Source organism: Phoenix dactylifera, unplaced genomic scaffold, assembly GCF_009389715.1.
Source record: "Phoenix dactylifera cultivar Barhee BC4 unplaced genomic scaffold, palm_55x_up_171113_PBpolish2nd_filt_p 000186F, whole genome shotgun sequence".
Taxonomy (NCBI): Eukaryota; Viridiplantae; Streptophyta; class Magnoliopsida; order Arecales; family Arecaceae; genus Phoenix; species Phoenix dactylifera.
The window spans coordinates 59,078-84,494 of NW_024067714.1; the positions used below are offsets into that span (position 1 = coordinate 59,078).

The window sequence follows — 25,417 nt, forward strand, 5'->3', positions numbered from 1 at the left end:
ATATCATATATTAAAATGAGTTGGCTGCATTTCATACCTCCCAGGGTTATCTCAGAGAAAACAAATGTCATGCGAAAAAATACAGTTTAGGCATGGCTGACTTTTAGTAACAGACTATTCTTGTACACCTTCGTTCGTCTACTATAACAAGCAAGTTCGTGGACAAACGTACCAGAAACATTTATCAAGGCATATTTTTTCCCTAAGTACCATCAACTCCTGCCATCAGTAGCTTCTCGAACTTGCAGGAAATGTTAGGAATCGTTCACAGAGGAGACAAGTTTTGCATGCGCAAAGAACTAACTCAGCATGCACCGTATTCAAGTCAAAGTCATTCACAAAAGAAGTCATCCACAAGAAGTCACTTTTTACACAAAGGACCATACATAAGTTGCTAGTTAATCCAACATAACAAGAGAAACATAAGCCAGAATTCTTAAAGGCGAACAGTAGGCAATAGCAATAATCGAATATTATTGCTTCTTTTCTTGCTCCAGAAGTCAACTGCCACGATTTGGGCATACATTTGCAAAGTGTGAGGGATCACCACAGACGAAACAACTACCAGATACTGGCTCACCAGTTGCAGAAACAAATGTTACACCACCAGTGCGTGCTCCCCCCTGTCCTCGGCCACGACCGCCTCTCCTTGCAGTGGACGATGCCCTGCTACTGCTTCCATGAGATGCTCCACATCCATGCGTTCCACCATTCTCCAGACTATCTTCCCATCTGCACCCCCGAACATGTGTAATTAGAAGCATTTTTCCTCTTTTGATGCATTTCTTGTGTCACCATGACATCCATCCATATATTATTTAACAAATTACAGAATGAAGATTAGCTAAGTCAATCTTTCACCCGCTGGTAAACAGCTTACCACATGGTTTCGGCTGTAAATTGCACAAATCGGAAATTGGATGACTTGATTCTTTGGCAATATAATATACGCCAAAAGATAAAATGGGTTGCATTTAGTCTGTAAACAGACCTCAACAACTGAAAAATCAGGTGGTAGCATTCATGGAGATTTTAATAAAATACTTTGGATGAGTCGTAATTGGTCCTTGATCAGTTGCAACATGACACTGTAAATTTTTTGTCTAGTGTCCTGACACTACCACCCTGTATCTCAGCATTGCAGAGAAATGTTGCTCTTTCAGGTTTCTCAAACAACAAATGGTGATCCCACTTTTCAGATCATAGCCTGATCGGGAAGTGAAGAGGTTTTAGATGCATAGGTGGACCCTTATAACATGTACTTAATTGTTGAAATTAGGACATCATTGTCTGAAGTGTTTAGAAAACCACATAACAATGAGTTTTATGTTCAAGAGTTTCTTAGGGAAGACAAAATATTAGAACCAAAATCAATAAAATAAAAGAACCTACAAGACAATTCAAAAATGTTTTGGCTGCAAGAGAGAGGTGTTGTTGAATCAACTTGCAAGTCTATGGACTTCAACAGTAATTGGGCAATAATGCAGCTATTAAGGATATTGACAGCTAGAAAATAAACCAATGGAAAAAAGATCCATATATTCAGAGAAGAATTAATTAAATAAAGGTAATCCATAGAACATGGCTAAATACCTACTTGCATAACTTGTTTAAGGTATGGATAATATTGCACAAAGTGTAATCCGAAAGAGCAACAGTGACATCAAATTTAGCAGATCTGAGCTGAACTAGTTGAAATATTCAAGGGAGAATATGGGGGATTATTGGGCAGTGGAAGGCTGGAAATTAGGGCATGAATATGAAATTCATGGATGCAGGAGTAAGTACGAAAGTCTAAGCATATACTATCAATGCAAAATAATCAAAAATTAAATTCCAGAATGTCTAATCGCACATACACAAAGAAACCACATTCTTGAGATTGGCATGTGTAGAACTTCCTTCCTCTATTAGTTTCTGTGTTAGCAGTTCTCAATGCGCATGGTGCTCCACAACTACACAAGACTTGGCCTGCATTAACATAAATATTCTGACATAAGATTATGCTGACGATGATGATAATGATGAACATGAAGTGCGAGTTCCATGAATAGCTGGGAATTCCAGGAGATCTAATTGCTAACTACTGCTTAGTTTGAAATTTGTACAGTGTATTGTATTAATTAATTACTACTAACATGCGCGCATATCGTGTGGCAAATTGTCAGAATGCAGCGCAAACCAAAAGAGAAATGGATGACATTCCCGTGGCAGAAGTTCATCAAATTCTAAAAATATATATGAGGCCAAACAATCAAGAATCGAAGTGTTCCATTATGGCCAGGCAAATATGACCCATGCAGAAGATGCACAATCTATTCTTGACATGCAATGCCACCAGAAGATTCGCTTGTGCTTTCTTAAACATGCATGCAAGCTACTATACCTCATGCATTTGAGCAACAACTTGCAGGCGTACTTTGAATTCATAATGAACAGCACATCATTAATTAAGATCACCTGAACCATTCCTTGACTTTTGGATGCGAATGGATGGAGCTCCATGTGAATGGGAAACCTGGGAGGGGCAATCATTTGAAGAATGCCCTGTTCGCCTGCAATACATACAAGAATCCTGCCTTGAATTTCCTCGCCTTGTACTACTAGGAGGTTCTGTGGATCTCTGTGCTCTTGCTGGTAGCAATAGTGAAATCATATAAGAATAGTTAATTTTTCTATTTTTTCTTATGTATGCATGAAAATCAACTAAACATATGATTGGAAAGGAAGCAAAATATTCATCCAACAATGAAGATCCTATTTACTAGCTGCAAATGTAGTTTACCCTACTGTGTGAGTCTGTTTTTTCCATTCAGATATGGATTAATTATGAAATGTTTGAAGCTACAGACCCTGCACTTTTATATATGATAGATGGAATATCACATTCTTTATATATGGGTCAACAATATTTTTCCTGATAGTATGTTTAGTAAATTTATGTACCAATCTAGGGATTCACATGAGCATTTTCTGCTCCCTGTCACATGAGTTGTTATGAGCATCACTTTTTGGTCCACAAGTTGTCCGAAAATCAGGAGATTTTAACAAGCTGCTTGGCTGGCTCTCCATTCATCATAGGATCAACTACTTTGTTTTGTGCAGTCTTTTGGGGAAATTTGATGACACCAAAAGAGAACATAGAACACAATTTTAAATCTAGCATGAAGGTTGAGTAGGCCTTACACAACATTGATACTGATGCAGGGAATAAATTTTGTTTTTACCAACTACTGGCCAATGTAGTGAAATCAAACAATACATATATTTCTACACTGTTCATCTATCACACAACAGGACAAAGAACAGAACATAAACACTCATGTGAAAGAATGACAATAAATTAAGACAGAACTTGAGACAGGCAATTGAATTCCCAAGGTTCTACTTATTTCAAGCTAGGCATTTGAGATGTATATCATCCAGCCTGAGACTTGAGAGGTTGTGTCTGACTGTCTTATACATAATAACCATGTGAACTCAGCATGGAGGACAATAGCCATGGGTTTGAGATAAACTTAACATGGTGACAATTTGTCAGAATAGATGAACAACCTAACTTACAAATGCAAAAGCATACAGGCACATGAAATGCACATAGAGATAAATGGATACATGAACTAAATGACAAAGGGTCATAAAAAGATCCATAGAAAATTAGCTCAGTGTGAACTTATTGGGATGGGAAAACAAACAGATGCATACGTGAACATACATGCACAAAAATATACAGACGTCAGACATTGAAAGTTATAGAGGGAAACACTGGTTTCTTCCATGAACTTGGGGCACTGGCCAGCAACTTGTCGGGCTTTCAAGTAATTTTGGACCTATAACTGGACTTCCTTCTTTCTCTCTTCTTCATCCTTCCCTCTTTTTTCATATTATTATTAATTTCTTGAAGGGACAGTTTATGGACAAGGAACAACATCCACTGATATCATAATGTGACAACATGAATCTCCATATGTCAAAATCTGTTCAGCTAAGGAAACTGATTTTCTTCAGATGATCCACTCTATTGCATTGAAAATAGTCATTATCTAGTTCTGCATTAGTTAGGAAAATACACTCATCGATGACTAGAAATGGTTTTGGAGTGTCAAGGTTGTACTTCATAGTATTTTAAAGGTGGATATTTAAGGACGATGGTCATTGCAAGTCCCTTGACAATCCTATGTAGATAGTGTCTGAGAATTTTTGATTACACATGGATCTTGACCAACAAAGAGACTGGATGTCATTAGGAATGATCTTGCTCGAATCATTTCTTATGTATGAGTAATGACATCTAGCTTCGACTAATAGTTTCTCTCTTTTATGTGACATGTTGAAAAGTTGTTAATCTAGAATGTTGAAACTTATGAATAGAATAGGACCAGTTGGGTTAATTAATTTATTTAATGGGATTAAACACTCAAAGAAGTGCTAGATGACACAAGAATCTAGAGGTTCTTGTTTGTAACAGTGAAAAAAAAGAACAAAATACGAAGTTTTCGTGATTAACAAAATATCAGAGTTACAAGTCACAGTTTGAAATTATGGCAGAGGGGTGCACAAAAGAATTTTTATTTAATTTTTTTTTTTTTCAAATGTGTAGAAGAAGCCTATAGGTGATAGGCCGCACAATGGGAGTCAGCCCTACCCTAACCCCCAAAATAATTTTACCAGCTAGGTAAGATGGCAACTTCAGTTGCAGAAAAGAAATTAAGATCGGTTGTTGCTTAACCTTGCTGATCTGAGATTGTGGATGCTACCAATAGCAAAAGGAAGTTGCAAACATGACTCCTCATAATGTATATCTGGAGAGTTAGTTTAATATTGGTTTTTCCATTAAATTGCCTAGAGGATGTGGTGAAATCTTGTAGTACAATAATGGAAATTATCCTGAGTAATAGGGCATTAAATTGCACACAGTTATATTATGGTACAAAATCCGCAAAGTTCTGTTCTACATATCATATGGTATAGATTTCTTTTATACGTATATGATGAAGACAGCATATAATGAAAACAAACCTGTCATACCAGTATTATTTCGAGATCCTGTTCCACAAATCTCTGCTAGTTCTCTAAGTGCAACATCACAGCCACCAATGCAACCTAATAGAGTGAAGCATTCTTTAAAGTGAGATTACCAACTTCAAATTTTCAACTCATAAATAATTAGGGAAAATTTCTTATATGGGTCTTTAATGGAAACATATAAAATTTCTACTGAATGAGAAACCATCCTAGAATTAGAAAATCAGCATGTTTCCAATTCTAAACATGCATATACAATGCACAAGCAATTGAATAGAAAATTCTTTTCACAATCTAACTTAAATTGCAAAAAAAAGGGATAAAGGCAATGTTGTCATAAGTAGTGATACCTAGACTGATGGCTTAAGTGCCATGTGTCCTCGTGTGTCAAATACAGCTGCAATCAAAGATCTAGGCACCAACACATGGCAGATTTTTATCTGTGTATCTATATACTTTATACGTAAACAAACATATATAGGTGTATGTATATCATAAATACACAAAGATTTAAATCCTGGTCCTCAGGTCTATCTTGATCTAGGACCAAGCTAGTATGAGACATACCGGAACAACTTGTAACAACATGAACAAAAAGAAAAATAAAAACAAAAATAAATTAAAAATTGGTGTTTTGGGAGACCAAGCCATCCCAAGTATCGAGGCAAAGCTGCCCTCATGCCTCTTGGCCAGGACAGACTAGGATGACCTAGTATAGAATGATTTAGGTCATGCATGAATTCCAAGACATAGTCTCCCTTAGGTCTAGTCCAGTACAGTTGAGAAGCTCCAGGATCTTAATCATTCTATACATATATATACATGCCAACATCTATTATCTCTGTATGTATGTTTGTATATTTCTGATGATTAACAAGAAAGAGAAACAAAATGGAAAAAGGAGAGTAATCTATACTATCTAACAAACAAATTATAGAATAGCTATGAGTTTCTAATTTGTTTATATATAGGTTCATTTGAGGTTGCTTAAGATGTGTTACGAAACTCAAATACTTAACCATGATAACTTTGTATTTGAAATACAATGACACTTTAGTTAAAGTGTCCATATAATTTTGATTATATATATATATATATATATATATATATCATATATCATATTAAAAAAAATATAGACATGTTGCCTTGAGTATATATAACCTTGACAACTTGATACTAAAAGAAAAAGGATGCTTCATTTAATTTTCTGACACTTGAAACTAGGAGTCCCTTGCATGACATTCCAAAAGAAATTGCCACGTTGTCACTTTGTGTGAATGTTGGCCATGTTCTATCCAAATGCCAGTGTCGTGTCCAAAACTGTTGACACTCCCATAAATCTTCAACATGGAGTGTCTAGGTAATATACTCACCGGTAGCTAACTAAACACCTAGGCGGTCCCACCTAGGTGACTGGACAACACAAATACTCATCACTGTTATGAGTAAAGATCATCTACTCAACGCATCCGCCACTATATTCGACTCTCGAGTTTTATATTTCAGTGAAAAATTGAACTCATGAAGAAAAGAACTCCACCTCGCATGACGTTCATTAAGCTTCTTCTTAGAATTCAACTACCACAATGCCTAATGATCCGAATAAACCACAAACTCCTCATTAGCCAAGTAATGCTGCCACTAATGAATAGCCCACACCAAAGCACAAAACTCAAAGTCAAAGGTGGAATACGTCATTTAAAATTCAGATAACTTCTCGCTAAAAAATTCCACTAGCCTTTCATCTTGGCTGGAACAATACCAATTCCCACATGCAATGCATCACACTCCACAACGAACAACTTCTCAAAATCTGGTAATGCAAGCATTGGAGCTTTTGTCATCGAAGTTTTGATCTGTTCAAAGGCTCTTTGCGCAGAATATGACCACTCAACATTGTTCTTCTTCAAGTTTTTACTCATAGGACTCATAATGGAGCTGAAATTCTTTATCAATCTCCTATAAAATGAGGCTAACCCTACAAACTTAAAATTCTTTGATTGATTGAGGAGTTGGCCACTCCGTGATGGCATGCACTTTATTAGGGTCTGGTTTTAATCCATCTGCTGAAACAATAAATCCTAGAAATACAACTTCGTTGTGCAAGAGAGCATTTCTTCAAGTTTATAAAGAGCTTCTCCCTACGGAGCACCTCTAAAACTTGGCCCAGCTGAACCAAATGCTCCTCTTTGGTTTGACTATAAAGTAAAATATCATCAAAATAAGCAACGACAAATGATTTCAAAAAAGGTTTTAGTACCTCCATCATAACCCTCATAAATGTACTCGGTGCATTAGAAAGGCCAAACGGCATCACTAACCACTCGAAGAGCTCATCGAGTGTTTTGAATGCAGTCTTCCATTCATCGCCGCTCCTCAATTTGATTTGGGGATAACCACTTTGCAAATCAATCTTCGAAAATACTCTCGAATCAGCCAACTGATCAAGCATATATTTTAGGCAAGGAATGAAAAATCGGTAGTTGATAGTGATTTTGTTAATAGCACAGCTGTTTGCATACATCCCCAAGAACCATTTTTTAGGAGCAAGGCTGGACAAGCACATGGGCATTTGATTTCATGCACCAACCTTTTAGCAAATCAATGGCATGTTGGATGCTCCTAGAACCAAATCACTGGCATGTTGGATGCTCCTCATGGGCAGTAAACCCTGTGGCAAATCATCACCAACCAGCTCCTCAAACTCTTTTAACAATTGCTGAATTTCAACAGGATGTTCATGTGATTCTCCAATTATATCATCCTTTACCAGTTTGCTAACCAACGCATTCATAACTCCTATTTGTCTACTCTCAGCTTCAAATTTTTCAGCAGATAAAAATCCATTAACCTTGTTGCTTGGAGAAGAACTAACCGCTATTCCAATCCACCTCATACCGCATGACTTACAGGTCCAACATCATGAAAAGGGTTCTCATCTTTTTGATCATCAATTTCATCCTCAAGACCACCTTCCGGCATGTCTACAGGATCGTGGTCACATTCTCGATTCTCCATATGATCTCCCACATGTTCCTGTCACTGTAAACTTTGTACAGTCCGCGATAAATCTTCAATCACATGCTGCATCCCAGCCAATTCTATTTGCTGGGCATGATTTCCCCTTCCACAGCCTCTACCATGTCCAACCATAGTTTATAAATAAAATCGTATGCAACCTTAGGATCCTTTTGCTTTGATAGTAGTGTTGGATGTAAAAAACAGCAAATAGACAGCAAAATAGGGGCTAAAATTCAGCAATATTGAAACAGGAACAAGAACAATGGATTTTAGGGTTTGTAAACCACTAACTTCTGAAACAAGAATAAGACGGCGACTTAATTTGAGTCTAAAAGACTATTTATACTAGGGTTACAGAAGCTCTCTAATCCCAGCCCTTGATGATAAATAACCCTATCTAATCTTAGCCATTGAAACTCACTAAAAGTCACATGCTAGTCACATAACTACTTAATATAACTAGAGACATAATTACTGACTATAAACTAAACTAATCAAAAGAACAAATTAAAAGTAGTTAATTAAGCAAACTCCCTGGATGCTCCTGCATCACATGGTGTCCATCTTGCTATCAAATTGTTCCTTGTTTTTGATTTTCTTTAAAAATATACACAAATGAACTTTAAATCAAATGTCTTTGTGATTACAGTCATTCTTATATAAGCATCAATACTTCATAACATGCTTCTACTATTTTTTTTGGCACTAGAATAAATTCATTTTGCATCACTCAATTAATTTATTTTCATTATTTGCTTAATAGTGGAACTAAAGCTTATAGCTTTGTTTGCATTACCTTCCAGACTGTAGTGATTGACAATCATGTCGAGTAATCCAACCATATCTAACACTTTCAGAATGCTGAATGTTTTGATACATGATCACAATGAAATCACAATATGGTCTAAATCAATAGTAGCTAATATTATTTACTAGTAAACATGGCTAATGTCTAGTAACTTATCACAAGGTTATTTATGTATAAATATAATGCACTTAACAGTGCTGGTATGTTTGACCAGAATTGGAGGGGAACAAAATGTCAAAAGAGACACCAGATAAGTGCATAAAAGAAGACCTTCAAAATGTACCAAGAGCATTTTAATAGATTTTGTGCTTTGTTTTGTATGATATTCAAAGATGGAGTGTTAAACAGAATAATTTAAAGGGATAATAATCAAGAATGATGCATCTCTTAGTTCAATAAAGGCTGGACAAAGTACAAATACATGATGAGCTTGATTACTGTTATCATAGAAGAGTACTTACTCTCACAGAAAAAAAAAATAAAAAATAAAAAAAACTGCACTTACCTAAATGATCAACATCATAGTTTGGTGGTATCTCCAGTCGACGAAACTTAAATTGAATCAGAAAAACAGGACCTATAAATGAAATAGAATTTTATTAATATAAAATAAATATTTAGAAAAAGAAAATACAGGTTCATCTTTATGAGGCAAGGTCAGAGAAAAAAAAATTATATATTGTACACTTTGATGATTGGATGACCTGGAGCACAAGTGGGGCAAACTTCGCTAGTTACAGCTGCCTCTGAAATGGATCCTGGGAGCCAAACCACATTCCTACACTGCGAAGTTATGGCAGGTAATTAATATGGCAAACAGAAATTACTTGAAGAATTACAGAAAATGCAGAAACTGGGAGCACAAATCATGAAGTAGCTAGACAAGTTAGAAGCAGCTCAAAATTTCATTACTAATGAATCTGAAAGCCAATGTTGAAATATGCTCTATTTTCAATAGCCACTGCTCTTGGGGCAGTGCCATGCATTGTAGCTCAAGCAGTAAGATGTGTTATCAGCATCAATTCCTTATTAATACTATTATCACAAAACTCATAGTTGATTGCACTTTTCATAGCTTCAGACCAGATGGTGTTTTAGGACTTCTCCATGTCGGCTCCAAATTATTTAACAATTTCTTAACTCAAGTCTCAACCTGTCTTATTGACCAAACTATTATAGTAACCCAGGCCAGTCATGTATAGTTCAGATTACAATGTTACAATTTTATAGTCTGAAACTAATAAAACATCACATAGTTATTCAAATATTAAGCATTGAGGTCAAATTTAACTCTACTAACATATAACCACTTTGTTACCATGCTTGATCGATCTAGATCGGTTTCATACCTTTTCTAATACCTTCAATGAACTCGGCATTATTGTGCATTGGAACAAACAGAATCATACAGAAACTTATATATAATCATCATAGTAAGAACGGCACGAGTTAAGTCATGATATCATCTTAAAAAGAAAATAATGCTTTGAAGTTTGAACAGTATAATCTTTTGTGGATGAATATGACTAAACTGTAGTAATGCACATGTTGTGTGTTTGCCATTGCAAGGTGCAAACAGATTAAGTCTATGATCAGTAAAGGTCGTTCCCTAGATTATGGAATGGTTAGAAACAAAGTTCCTTATTCTTAAATTGTATTATTGATATATTGATGATCTAAATTCTTCACAAAATCTATTATATTTCTTCCTCTGAATGCACTAACATACTAAGGTCCAAGGATTGACGACCTAGTATTTCCTGGTCCATATCCGGCCATTCTGATCAAACTGGTCGTATACTAGGTCTTGGGACTGATCTGAGAACCCAGGACCTGTGAAAACAGGTTGTCCTGGTTGATCTGCCCCAAGGCTGAAGGCCTGAGGAGAGGGCCCGTGTCAATACATCCTTTAAATACAAGAAACAACATAACAAGAGCTAGGAGAAAGAAACAGGGATAGTGTGCTTAGAAAATAGGCACTATAACCCAACACCAATTTGATGTTTAACTGGTACGGGAACCTGCACCATAAAGCCAATCATGGACCAACAATTATGACATAAAAAAACCATAAAATGCCTCTAAACAACCATTAAAAAAGAATAATAAGAAGATAAAAAAATGGCATCCAATGAACTACAAGACACCAAGCAATCCCAAGTGTAGATATGTTATCATCCCAATACTGCACTAACCTGGACACAGACCAATACTTGATCTGGAACTGGGATTTCAAACCTTGCTCAATGCTTTCTTCTTGGATAATGTGTTCACATGTTTCTTTTTCTAATAAGCATTGTTCGGTTTCTATGGCAGTCAAAAATTTTGGTATTCTCTACCCTGCCTTTCAACTTTCCATAACTAAGCAGTGTTATCTTTACTTGTCTTCTAAAACTCCTGCACTCTCTAATCTCAATCTGTCAATCAGAATATTAGATCACGAAAATGTTCTGCAGATCCTCCTCATGTTGAAGTCCCCTGTTCTCTAAAGATAAAGATGACTCCTTTATTGAAATTGGAGCAAATAATAGTATGAATTGGTATTAGACATTCCAATTCACAAGACACATATGAGGAGAGCAAGTTAAGGTAACCCAAGTCAACACCATCTGTCATACCATAAACCAAACTTCACTTATAGGTCCTGTCTTCATGATTCAAAGATCATAAAAAATTGAATCATTTCCTTAATAAAAGATCATAACAAGTTAAGAATAGAATTGTAATTTATCATTTAATGTAGATATGTGTTGGATGCATCCTATCATAATATACAATAACTGCTGAGAAAAAATTAACAGAGTTACAATTTTCAAAAATCTTCAAACAGCACCAATCTTTTCCTAATTTATAAGTTGCTATGAGACTAAGGTATCCAGCATATGAAGCTCACCAATGGAAAGCGCAAACATCCAACCATAAAGTCACCACTCTGGAAAAATGGGAAAAAGGCATAAGGTGTCAGAGAAACAAGCCAAGATAAAGAATTGCATATTAGCTCTTCAAGTAGGAATCATTTACAGCTCAGAAAATGGGAAAGCCTATACCGGTCTTCGCTTCAGCACCATATCCGATTCATGACACGAATCACACGGCCTTACAGTCTCTCCGATATTATGTGTATCTGCACCAGATCTATTAGATCTGCATCATAAGAAGAAAAAAAAAGAAAGTTAAAAAAGTTACATGAACAGAGAGCATAGAGATCTAATGTTACCTTTCAAAAAATAACTCCATTGCTTCAAAGAGTTTCACTCTATTCAGCCTTGCCTGCAATTAGATAGACACATCATACACTAAACTACAGGAAAAACTATTTCAATGCAAGAAGGAAACTTTGTGAATGACTCAAGATGAAATGTGTAGAATTTCATAAGAATCTTCAATATAATATAATTATTAGCAGCAGAAAGAGAAGAGCCCGGTCGTGCACTAAATATAGTCAACGGTCTAATGAATGGTAGCACTACTAACCATGTCTCAATAGTTGTGTACAGAGAACAGCATTTAGGTTTAAGTTCCATTCAATTCAAGTCTTAGTATCTTGTGTCATGCCTATGTCAGTCAGGGGTGGGGACAGTGGGTTTGCTGTATTGTATCAAGCCAAAACTTGGCAGATATAGGCATGGTAACTTATATAACTTTCGCAAAAAAAATATATATATATTCAACTAGAATTCTTAGATATGCTCCTTTTTTTCCGAATTAGCTTAGACAAATTTTAATTGCTTTATCCTTTTTAAACAGCTCGAAAGAACTAGCATCATAAACTATTCTAGATAACCAAGCAATTTGTTTATTAGCAATAAATATTGTTTATTAGTTTCAAAACATTTGGCTACACATACTAAAATCACACACCTATATTTGCATATTAACAACAAAAATTAGCTCAAATTTCATAGTCCAAACTAGGTCTATAAATGAACAACTTGTTCAGGTATGCACATACTGGCAGTATGATACGAAGCTTAGATATTGGTAATACCATGTCAAATACCATCCTGTGTACTTCATGTCCTCTATAGCATCATCATGGGCATCAACAGCCGCTGCCAAAAACATACCAGAATACCTAGTTCAGTGTTCCTGGGATTTTCATAATGGGAATAGGATCGCATTACTGCATACATTGGTTGGGTATCCATAAACCTTTAGGTGTGAAAATGCCTACCCATACACATGCATGCATACGCATTAACACATATATGCACACATGCATGTGTGTATACATATGCTTGATTTAACTTGAATCACCAGATAGACAAGACAAAAAACTATATGTGGGATGAGATGGAATAACCCGCATGTACTTAAATTTCTAATTAATACCAATGTTGGTGGAACGAGTACCATAACCCATACTGGTCAAGTATCGGGTCAATATGGTATGATATAGTATCGCATCGACATATGTTATGCATGCCACTGCTAATTCACCCGAAACCTAGATTTCACCCTAAAAATAGAGAGAGTTGATGAGGGGAAGAGGGAGGGAAGCACCATTCCAACATCCTACTAGTGCTGGCGGAGAAAATAATGGGGGTGCAGCTGTAGGAGCCATTGAAGTGGAGATGGTCGAGGGCAAAGATGGGTTCGACAACCTCATGGCTTCAATGCCGAGGCCAAGGCGACTAAGAGACACAATGGAGATGACTCAATAAGGCCAACATCAAGTCCAACCGAGGAGATTGGATAAGCAAAGGTGAGAGAGAAAGCGAGAGCTAAGGGGGTTGAAGTGCAATCAAGAAATGCAGAGTTAGGAGATTTTATAGAGATGGGCAGTTCAGTGCAGGCAAATTGGGTCAATACAGCTCGAAATTGAGCAAAATCAGTTAGCTCAACCTGTTGTGCAGTTCACCCCTTGCCTCATTTTGAGAGCCCAAATTGAACCATGCTAATGTAGTTCGATATGCCCTAAACCACTCAACTCCGAACAGTTCAATAAGCCTCGACTAATGCATTGTATATCATATATATGAACCTTTTTCTTAAAGTGCAGCATGTTGATATGTATCATATTCGACGAAAAGACAAACAAAGATGTTAACCTTTACCAAAAAGTCCTAAGTTTTAGCAATATTGGATATATTTACATTTATGATCTATTAAGATTTTAAAAATACCCTTAAGCATGATTTTGACCCATGCCTAGAAATCTGCTATTTTTTCTTTACCTGAAATGTTGACCTTTTTTCTTATGGAGATTTGAATTTTTCAGTATTTTTATTGAACTCAAATGGAAAGAGTTGCCTTATGTCAATTGGTTGACTAAGTGATTATCATCAGTTCAAATAATAAAGCAAGAATGACCAACTTGTTGATAAAATCCTATTTGACGGTACTTGATCCAGATCAGTTCAACTTACTAAGTATAGATCAAGGATTGCCAAACCAATACCGGGTGTCGTACCGGTCGGCACCCGGTCTGGTTCAATACCGATTTGGACGGGACTAAATCGGTCCGAACAAGTCGCCAAAAATGCCACAAGCGTGCGCGGACTCGGTACGACCGGTTCGCACCGAGTCCAGGCCAAACTAGACGGAATCGATCAAGTTCCATCCAGTTCGCTCTTGTACCAGCCGGTTCCGGCCCATACGGGGCCAAAACCATTTTATATGCCCAAACCGACCCGGTCAGAGATCGGGTCGGCTCGGTTCGGCCTGAACCGGGCGGTACGGCCCGGTTTGGCATTCTTTGGTATAGATCAAATCTCTAGAGAGAACAACCAATTGTGTTATTGTTTAATCTGTCGTTCTGTCATCCAGCAATAGAACTTCAGATGATCCAAGATTAGTGGTACCATCTTGAACCGCCCGATTCAAAACTTACCAAAGCATCCACCCCAAATCCAGGCAAGTATGGGGGGTCGACTCGAGACGAGGCCCAAACTGGTCAATTCAGGCCCACACATTGCAGTTCAAGCCCAAACTCAGCAGAATTGCCCAGTTCTCCAGGTTCAAGCCCGGTTCGGCCCCTAATCCTCTTAAATTATGAAGAGGGAGGTCGAGAAGGCCTCCCATGCTCTCTCCACCTCTCTCTATTTTATTCTTCCACCAAAAAAATAATGAAAAGGGAAGGATTTTCATAGATTTCAGCTCATATCCAACCCAAAATCAGGTAAAAGGCCCTCTCCTCTTCCCTCTCCTCTCTTTTTTTTCTTGCTTAGGCTGAAAATTGGCCAAAAATGGAGAAATGTGGGAAGATCAAGCCAAAATTCTGGATTTTCGCATGAATTCATGTAATGTTGTAAATCTACGGATGGTCTACATGATACAGCCAAAATCATATTTTTTCATTAAGTATACGTAATTTTAGATTAAAAATTTATTTTGGATTAAAAATAATAATAAATAAAATAGCGATCAAAAATTTTCTACAAAATTGGGAGCATGTTTGGGAAAATTCATGTTATTTCTTATCTTAATTTAACAGAAATTTGTTTAAACTTAGGCATGATCATGCACGTGGCAACATAAGCCCAAATTTAAATAAATTGGAAAAATAAGTGTTGATTTATGCGTATACATGGATCGAGAAAAAATATATGTAGCACCTCTGGTATGGTGCAACACTAATCCGATCGATACCATACCATATCGAACGTATTGTACCATACCGGTACCAAACCAGTACACAGCCTCATATCATACCAACACTCGGTATGCCTCGCCATCTCGTATCGTACCTTATACCAAATTGTTATAGGATGGTACCAGTATGGGGTCTGGTACCAATACGGCAAACCTTGCCTGGACGTATCGAGATGCAAGTCGTCCATAGATCCTATTCCACAAAATCAAGCTATGACGTGTTGTATTCGAGTGGGTACCACCTTCCACGGCCTTAAGCAGTTTACAAGTTGGATTTCATTGCTGCGATCTACGAATGGCCAGTCCAGTATCAGACAGAAGATCAGTATCATGATGGCTATCAAGCAGGCACATGTTAGGAATATGGGATAAATTATCTAGAAACTTGATGTAACATCCCAGGCCCGGACTTTGATCACAATCCCAATGTCTACGAGGGATATAGACCTCCACAAGATTTTAAATGTCGAAATGTATTTTGTACTTTAAATCCATTAAACAAAAAAATCCATTTGTTATATTATATGTATATTTACTTATATGTACTTTAATTGTACTTTAAGTCTATTTCTTGACCAAAAAGACATTAAAACAATATCAAAAACATAAACTAAAACAATTATAATGACTATAATATAAATAAAACAAAAACATATTAAAAAAGAAAAATAAAAAATAAAGAAAATGAAGTATTGATCAGAATGGCCGGTACACCACCCCGTACCATGTGTCGGTATTGAATCAATACCATACTGTACAGTCAACGACCGGTGCAGCACCCAGTACACAGATCTCATTAGACACCTTCCTCCTATAGTACTAAATTAAGTGACCATTAAGCAAGGGTATCTAAGGACAAAGTTCCTAGCACAACTAATAATAGAATTATAGCTAATAACAGAAACGATTAAAGAAAATCATTACATTATAATATTTAATGCTCTCCCTCGTGCTAGACATAGTTGTCATTCACAAACAAGTTGGAACACATGGTCTGAAATCTGCCACCCAAGTGCATTGACCCAGCTAATCTTCTTGGTCATCAGAGCATCACGAATGAAGTGAAAATTAATATCTATGTGTTTTGTTTTTCGAAGGAACATAGTATTACAGATAACAACACCTACTACTTTACTGTCACAAAACATCCACATAGCCTTACCTAAAGAAAAGCCTGACTCTAATAGGTCTCTTAGTGTTCTGGACCAGGCAGCCTGAACCGAACCATTTCAGCAGCTGGGTCATGGGTCTGTGGTTCGATAGGGGTTCAACCACATCTTGACCGTGATATGTTATTTAATCACTTTCATAATGCTTTCCCATCACTTTTGGCTCTCTCATCTCCATGCCTCTCTCCTCTCCTACACTCTCACCACCATCTCTTTCCCATCGCCTTTTTCCTTGTCTCTAGAGTCCTTGAACTAAGGACATGAAGAAGCTTTGATAGAGAAACTCTGGCAATCTTCCCAGCCACCAGTCGAGTCAGCACCTCGGATCTAGATGGTGGTGCCAAGAATGGTGGAATCATCCTCTTCCTTCCTCCACCAATCATCCCTCATGGGATTGATGTCCATATCTTCCCCTACCCTATCAATCAGCATTCGAATGATCCAACACCATAACACCGATGATCATCTAATTGATTGACCAAAACTCCAGCAAGAGACTTCGATGGCTCCAAAGGGGCTCGGAAGCCCTCCTCTCCTCCTCCAGTAATGAAACGAGGCTCAGCCAATATGCAGACAACTGAAGGAGGAGAGGAGGGCTTCCGAACTCCCTCTCTCTCTTCCGGCATCTGCCCCCCTCCCCTCTCTCCCCTCCCTCCCTCCCTCTGTCCCTTCCTCTTTCTCTTTTCCTCTCTTTCCTTCTCCCTCTCCCCCTTTGGTTTTCCTTTCTTGATACGCACCAGGACGGGATGGCACGGTACCGTACCATACCACTGGCCTACCGACATGAGTGCCGGTTTTGGTATTACCGACCAAGTTATTATTTAAGCTTTTACCAAAAGCTTGATTGAAGTTCCAATTAATTTCAGCTCAATTTACGATTCTCATGTTGATGGATTATGTTTGTGTTCGGCTAGGTTCAAAAATTAGCTGGAATTTAGCTCAAAATAATAGTAAACAAAGTAAGCTTGATCGCTAGTTCAAGCTTGAAATAATTTCAAACCAAGCTTGATCAAGCTCGGCTGGTTACAACCCTCACCATATTGGATATATATCTATTAAACTTTATGAGACCCAGATCCAATCCTAATAAAGAATATCATGCTATCTCGTTCTTTAATCTTTCATTGTCTCTTTCAATAGTAGATATCTAGATGATCTTTATTAGACAATAAAAAAGAAGGTAAAAAAGAATAGGAAAGAAGAAATAAGTATGGCTAGTGGAAAAGAGAATACAGATGAGTTGTTCATAACAGATCTTACCAGATACCACTAAACAAGGGAATATTAGGATATCTACCAGATATTGAAGATCTTAGAGATTGTCAAGTTTATCGTTAGTTTAACAACTTGTACATTCTATGTTTATTCACAGAAGTAAGTCTTTATTAGTATAGTTTTCTCCTAATTTTCAGGCTAGTATGACCGCCTGATTGGCTTGCTTGGCAGGTTAGCCCTCAGATTATAAACTTTGTAATGGAGAGTTGCAAAATTATCAGGATTCAGTAGTGCTCCTAACGTGCCTGACAATATTCATTGAATTGAGGCAACCAAGATATATTGAGTAAAAAAAGGATTTGGATCTATAATTGTATCAATCACTCCACTGGAGTCTACACACCCTTTACAAATTCAAAGGGAAGTAAATAAAGAAAGCATTTTACTAATAAAAGTTTTTCACAATCATGTGAAACACTCCATTACTAAAAATATATAAAATAGCTATATTCAAGGTATGCTGAACCCGTACCGGTAGGCGTATCGGTCACCTACTGACACCGGTCCGGTACAAACCGGTCTTCTGCTCTCTCTTTTTTTGGTTCCGTCCGCGCGTCGGCAATTTTTTTCTTTTTTTCGGTTCACGTCTGCGCACGGACGCGCCAGGGTGGCCAATGCCACTCTGTGGCATTTATGAGCGCAGGGGGCAGCGCGCCCACACGCGGGGCGGTTCCCAGCGCAGTGGAATCGCGCCCGGGGCGGTTCCCAGCGCAGTGGAATCGCGCCCGGGGCGGTTCCCAGCGCAGTGGAATCGCGCCGTGAGCGGTTCCACCGCGCGCGGGGCGGGAAACACGAAGGACAGAATTTTTTTTTTGGTTCACGTCCACACACGGATATGCGCTCTATGGCATTTATGAAGCGCAGGCGTGCTGCTCCGCACGGGACAGGGGGGACCACGCGCCGTGGAAACGCGCCGAGCGTGGTGGAACTGTTAGATGTATGCCCTAAAAGCCAATCTGGCTGACACATTATAATTCTAGGACATAAATTTGTACTTGACTTTATTATTATTGAAATAATAAATGGGCATCTTTTTCATTCATATTGTTTATGTGTCTATGAATCGTCCAAGAAATTAATAAGATGATGATACATATTCTCAAGAGTTGAGAATTTGAGCCATGTATCATTGGTGATTAATTTTTAAAATGCTCCTGATCAATGGATCATCACGAGGACGGTGATCGATCCGATCAGTGCACAGATCGCTTTTCTTATGGGATGGGACGAGACTCGAGTCCACAGTGTAGGGACACTGAAAGTGATAGTGCAAGTGCTTGTTAGAGAACAAGGGTACTGAGCGTGACCAAGACAATAAGTTACTTGATGTCTATCCACTCGTCAGTGACTTGCTTGATGTTGCAGTAGTGTGATTGGTCCTTTGACCTGCGGTGCTTCAGCTATTCACAGTAAGGTTATTGTAGTTTGACTGCACATATACATGGTCTCTAGTCATATGGGTCTTTATGGTGTGGATTGGCTGCAGTAGGTTCACTGTAGGAGTAGGGTATGCACTTACATGGAATCTATCGACCTTGATAGAAGAGGAGTGATCCTATGTGATTTATTAGACTGAGTTCTAGACCTTGGCCAGGGCAGTAATATGAAGTGGAGAAAGAATTTCCACTATCGAACTCAAGTCGAATAAATCTAGACATATGACAGACAACGGGGTTTGACGAGTTATCCATGACCTCCGGTCTGTAGGGATCCACGATAGAAGGACTGTATCATACAATAACTTCACCTAGAGGTTCATCATTCTATTCTGCTGGGTAGCCACTACATACTGTAGGTGTCACTAGTGGATGGTGAGACTCACAGGGATCATCTCGATGGTCGATAATTCCTGGTGAGTTGAGTTGGAATTGTTTCAACCCATTGAAAGAAGTTTTCAATGATATTGTGATAGAGATTGCAATATATCTCAACTACACAGTCAGAATAGAACCTATGGGGTTACACACATTAGAAGTATTTGACCGATCCGATGGTTTGAATTAGTGATTAAAGAATCACATAGATCAATTAGATTGATAAATTGAAAACCCGCTAAGAGTTAAGTGGTTAGAAGAAGAAATAATTGCATCGGATTGCAATTTAATTTAATTAATTGGATTTAATTAATTGGACTTGATCATGAGTCCTACTTGGAGTGGGATTCATGAAGTCCTAATTGAATTAGGATTCAAATTAAATTAGAGTCCTACTTGGAATAGGATTTCTAAATTCCTAATTGTCTTAGGGCTGAAATTGAACAGGTCGCTGATTAGATTAGGATTTTTCTCAAGTCCTAATTAATTTTAATTTTATCTAATTAATTAAATGACTCCTAATTGGATTAGGATTGAAGAGTTCAAATTGAGTCATGGTTCAATTAAAATTCTAATTGGATTAGAATTTGAGAAATTAAAATGGGTGTACATAATCCTATTTTGAATAGGATTGACCCATCCTTTGGACCCAACCCTCCCTATTGATTTGATCAACTAGGGCTGACCATATGGGAGGAAGAGGGAGGGCACCACGCCTCTCCCTTGGCTGGTGGCGTGAAGGAAAAAGGAGGGGCCATGCCCTCCTATTTTGAATTCACAAAGGGATAAAGATGAAGCTCCTAAAATTTAGGAGCTCATCTCTATCCACACACCATAAAAGAGGGGTTCAAAGGGGCTACGAATTTTTCATGATTTTTCTTGGGCTTTTGGCAGCAAGGAAACTCCTCTCATTCCTCTCTTCAGCCACAAGAACAAGGAAAGAAACCAAAGGCGATGTGATCTCTTTCTTCTTCTTCTTTTGGTTCTAGCGCAAGGGAAAGTAAAAGGCTGCGAAGAGCCTTCGTTTCTTCTTCCTTGGCACTTCCTTCTTCTTCCTCCTCTCAAGGCAATCAAAGGTTTATTCAAAGGAGAGGACTTCAGCCATCCATAGCCTTCTCTGTAAGGAGCTAGCACCCCGGAGAGATCCAAAGGCTTCGATCGACTCATTACTTCGTGTGGATACCTGTAGAGGCCGGACACGTGTGCGGCTTCCACTGAACCCTCATCAAATACCACGTAAATCAGATTTGCAGAGACCAAGGTCCACCGTACCGGATCCGGTAGGCGTACCGGTTGCCTACCGGACCGGTACGGGCCGGTTCGTACCGTGCTCCGGGCGGTACGAACCGGGAAGCTCTTCCCGCCGGAACCGGGGAAGAAGAAGAGCACCAGAGAGAGCGCGGGGAAGAGAGGGAGAAAGCCCACCTTCGGCCGCCATCGGAGAGCCGCGGAGGGGCGTCGGAGGCCGCCGGGGGCGGCGGAGCCCGCAGGGGCGCTGCGGAGGCCGCGGCCGCGGCCGCGTCCACTGTTTCGAAAGAAACAGGGGACGCGGCCGCGTTTTTTAATTTAGGGATTTTAAGTGAAGTCGGCAAATCGGTTGCCGACTTCACTTAAAAAATCCCCAAATTAAAAAATTTGGAGATTTTTAAGTGAAGTCGGCAACCGATTTGCCGACTTCACTTAAAATTCCTAAATTAAAAAACGCGGCCGCGTCCCCTGTTTCTTTCGAAACAGTGACGCGGCCGCGGCCGCGCCTCCGCCGCGCCCCCGCGGGCTCCCCCGTCCCCCGCCCGGCTCCGCCGCCCCCACCGGCCTCCGACGCCCCTCCGCGGCTCTCCGATGGCGGCCGAAGGTGGACTCCCTCCCTCTCTTCCCCGCGCTCCCTCTTTTTCTCCTCGTCTTCTTCGTCTCCGGCAAGGAACCGGCCTGTACCGGTTTCCACGGCTCCGCCGTACCGGTAGCTGGCCGGACCGGTTTGTACCGGGCCCGTACCGGCCGGTACGGGCCGGTTCGGCATACGCTGGCAGAGACCATCTATCCGCACAAGGTGAAGATCTGATCTTCTTAATCATGATTTTAAAATAATTTAATAAGAATTTAATCCTAATCTATCTACAAAAGGTTTTAAAATACGTTCATGCAATGAACGGGATATGCACATGTCTTTACGCTGCATATCTGCAAATTTTTGAATTTTCAGCGGCATGTGACAGATCCTAACAGTGGTATCAGAGCCAAGGTTATGTAGATTAAGATTAGAATTAAATTTTTCAAGGCATTCTAGATCTGAAATTTAAGGGATTATGCTTGCTGAAATTTATGTATGCAGAATTTTCAGCTTGCTGATTTTTCTGCATACTAATTTTTAGATGCTTAGATTAATGATTCTAATGCTTTGATAATGTGATTACAAATGTTTAGAGTCAAATCTAGCATGATCAGCAAGTCATGAGATGAAATAATTAATTAAATTACAGATCTGAAAATAATTTTTATGCATGTGATGCGTATGGTGATGATCATGGATGGACCCTTTTGAATATGATGAAATGTTCTGCGATGTTCTGTGATGCATGTAATTTTAATTTTTCAGATGCCTGCGTGCATCTTAAATTTATGTATTAGAGACTTGCGTGTCTCATGAAAAATGGTTGTAATTTATTATTTTATTTTTATTTAATTTTTAAAGCAATCTGGGATGTAATCTGTGATGTGTGTTGCACGTCGATGGTTGATCGATATGTACATCAACAAGCTTAACATGCGCGGATCGAGATCAAGGGTTGATTGAAGATGGATCAAGAAGTTGATCACAATTGGACCTAGGGATCAAGATCAAATCAAGAGTTGAAGACGATCAACCAATTGACGTGCATGTGCTTGTAAAATGACCCCATCCTGGATCCATGATCATCACCATTATATTTATTTTGTTGATAAATGCCTGGATGATTAATGCTTATGTTTATGCGGGTAGACTTATATTTGCATTAGATGTGAATACGCGATCGAGTGAGACCTAATTATAAACCTCCCTAATCAGTCGAGGGTGAACCAATATGAATTAGATTAATTGATCTAATTGGTGTCTAGGCAAGCCTAAAAGGTGGTTACTTAATTAGGACCTTACTCTCCGAGTAAGAGAAGCCTCCCACCTGCTTACCTGGCCAATTGTTCGATTACCTCTTATGAAGAACTCAAGTTGCAAACACTAAGACATGATTATGCAATATTAAGTCCATAGGTCTTCCACCGTAGTAGAGCTGCTAAGGTCTTTCCGGTGTTGATTTGTCTCGGCTGGACACAGTGGGCAAGTTGCATCGGGGGACTGGACCTCTCTATTAGACATTAGATGTTGCGGGGTAAAGGTGGGGTTGGGCATCAATAACTGTTAGGTGAGGATCCAATAACGACTTTATTTCTGCGGTTATACGGTGGGTCTGACTTAACTAAGTAATGGGGCCAATAACTGTTAGATGAGGTCTTCATGACTTAGAGACCAAGTACCACTGCAATTTGCTTAAGAAGCATTGTACAAGAGTTGTACACTCATCCATTTATATGTCACCAATAACTGTTAGGTGAGGCGGCATGTAAATCGGTGAGATCGCAGTACTCACTAGAAACTCTAATCGCGTAGGATTTTCGTTTCTCCATCAGGGGAGTATGAGGGATTCGAGAAAATAGTGGGAGCATATTTATTTTAAAAGACCCTAAAACAAATAGAGTTCAAGTACAAAGTCTAACTAGAATCTTTACTACCTCTACAGATCACAATGGTCCAGGCTTCCAAACCCTTTGGAACCCGTATTCTTGAGACCGACAGAACTGAACCGGAACCAATTACAAAGACTGGCTTAGAAACCTGAAAATTATTTGAATTGTGAGAAATTAGGGTATGTGCTCGAAAATGACATCCCCAGGTTACCAGCACGTCCTACTGATGATCAGTGTGAGACGCATCAAAAGTGGACAGATGATGACATTAGGGTCAAGTGCTACATCATGGCATCCATGACTAATGAACTTCAATGCCAGCATGAGAATATGAAGACTGCCAGGGAAATACTGGCTTCACCTGCAAGAGTTGTATGGTGAGCAGAGCCGCACTGCACGCTTTGAAGTATCCAAGAGGATTTTCAGGCAAAGATGCGCGAGGGGCAGTCTGTCCACGATCACTGTTTAACTATGATCAAGAACCTAGAGAAGCTTGAGAAGCTCGGTATGACCATGCATAAGGAACTGCAGATAGATCTTGATCCTGCAATCCCTTCCTGATTCATTTGGGCAGTTTATAGTAAACTACCACAATGAATAAGATTGATTGCACTAAGACTGAATTGTTGAATATGTTGGTAACTGCTGAGGGAGCCTTGAAAAGTTCAAGAGGCTCTGTTCTGGCTGCTGAGCTGACTTCTGGTTCCAAGAGAAAGTCTACTTGGAAGAAAAAGAAGCCTGTAAAGAAGCAGAAGAAAGACAAGAAGCCGAAGAAGGAAGTTCATAAGAAAAAGGCTAATGACAAGGGAAAATGTTTCCACTGCAACGTCGACGGCCATTGGAAAAGGAACTGCCCTTCATACCTCGAGAGCCTGAAGAACAAAAAGGCAGACACACCTTCTGAAGGTATGTTAGACTTGCTCGTAATTGAAACTAACCTTACGGTTTCTTCTTCTAGTTGGGTTATAGATTCTGGTTCTAGTGATCATTTGTGCACTACTATGCAGGGTCTAAAGAAAAGTAGGAGACTGGCGGAAGGTGCAGTAACCCTTCGGATAGGCAACGGGGCAAGAGTTTGCTGCTGTAGCTGTGGGCACCTATCCTCTGCGATTACCGTCTGGGTTTAGTTTATTGCTTAGAGACTGTTATTATGTCCCTGCTGCTAGCAGAAATTTGATTTCTGTTTCATGTTTAGCAACAGGATGGTCATGTTATGACATTTGACAAAGACTACTGTTCTATTTATTTCAGAAATAAATTAGTTGCACATGGTTTCATGATTAACAGTCTCTATCACTTACATGTTGATGTGTCTGTAGGATCCAAAAGATCCAGAGATGAGATAAACCAGAAGTATTTGTGGCACCTCAGGCTTGGCCATATTGGAGAGGACAGAATGAACAAAATGGAGAAAGATGGGCTTCTCGGCCCATTGACTTCCGAGTCATATCCAGTTTGTGAGTCCTGTCTTCAAGAAAAATAGCTAGATTACCTTTTGTAGGACATGGGGAGAGGACCACTGAAATACTTACCTTGGTACACACTGATGTGTGTGGCCCATTTGATGTGTCAGCCAGGGGTCGTTATTCGTACTTCATTACCTTTACCGATGACTATTCACGATATGGGTATGTGTATCTTATAAGATACAATCTGAGTCTTTTGAAAAGTTCAAAGAGTTCAGAAATGAAGTAGAAAACAGACCGGAAAAACCCTTAAGGTTCTTCGATCAGATCGAGGAGGAGAATACCTTAGTAGGGAATTCCGGGACTATCTCAAGGAGAATGGCATAGTCTCACAATGGACGCCTCCAGGTACACCTCAACTCAATAGGGTGTCAGAAAGGAGGAATCAGACTCTATTGGATATGGTCCGATCCATGATGAGCTTCACTGATCTACCTATGTTTCTTTGGGGAGATGCCTTATTATCCGCAATTTACTTATTGAATAAAGTTCCATCTAAATCCGTTCCTACCACACCATATGAGATAT

General features: G+C 39.0%; 1 protein-coding gene across 3 annotated transcripts in view; it reads right to left on the bottom strand.

Moving 5' to 3' along the window:
* Positions 1-319: 319 nt before the first annotated feature.
* LOC103720113 (DNA topoisomerase 3-alpha) overlaps positions 320-25,417 on the bottom strand; it is a 74,814-nt gene continuing 49,716 nt past the window's right edge. For 2 of the 3 annotated variants that reach the window (XM_039117137.1, XM_008809676.4), the window contains 9 exons: positions 12,072-12,124; positions 11,902-11,998; positions 11,748-11,786; positions 9,559-9,637; positions 9,360-9,431; positions 5,020-5,103; positions 2,461-2,634; positions 1,860-1,971; positions 320-732 (listed from right to left, as the gene is read on the bottom strand). In XM_039117137.1, coding sequence (XP_038973065.1) covers positions 501-732; positions 1,860-1,971; positions 2,461-2,634; positions 5,020-5,103; positions 9,360-9,431; positions 9,559-9,637; positions 11,748-11,786; positions 11,902-11,998; positions 12,072-12,124 — 942 coding nt within the window. In that variant the 3' untranslated portion in view covers positions 320-500. The remainder of the gene's footprint in view (positions 733-1,859; positions 1,972-2,460; positions 2,635-5,019; positions 5,104-9,359; positions 9,432-9,558; positions 9,638-11,747; positions 11,787-11,901; positions 11,999-12,071; positions 12,125-25,417) is intronic. The other variant, XM_008809677.4, reaches the window with a different exon arrangement.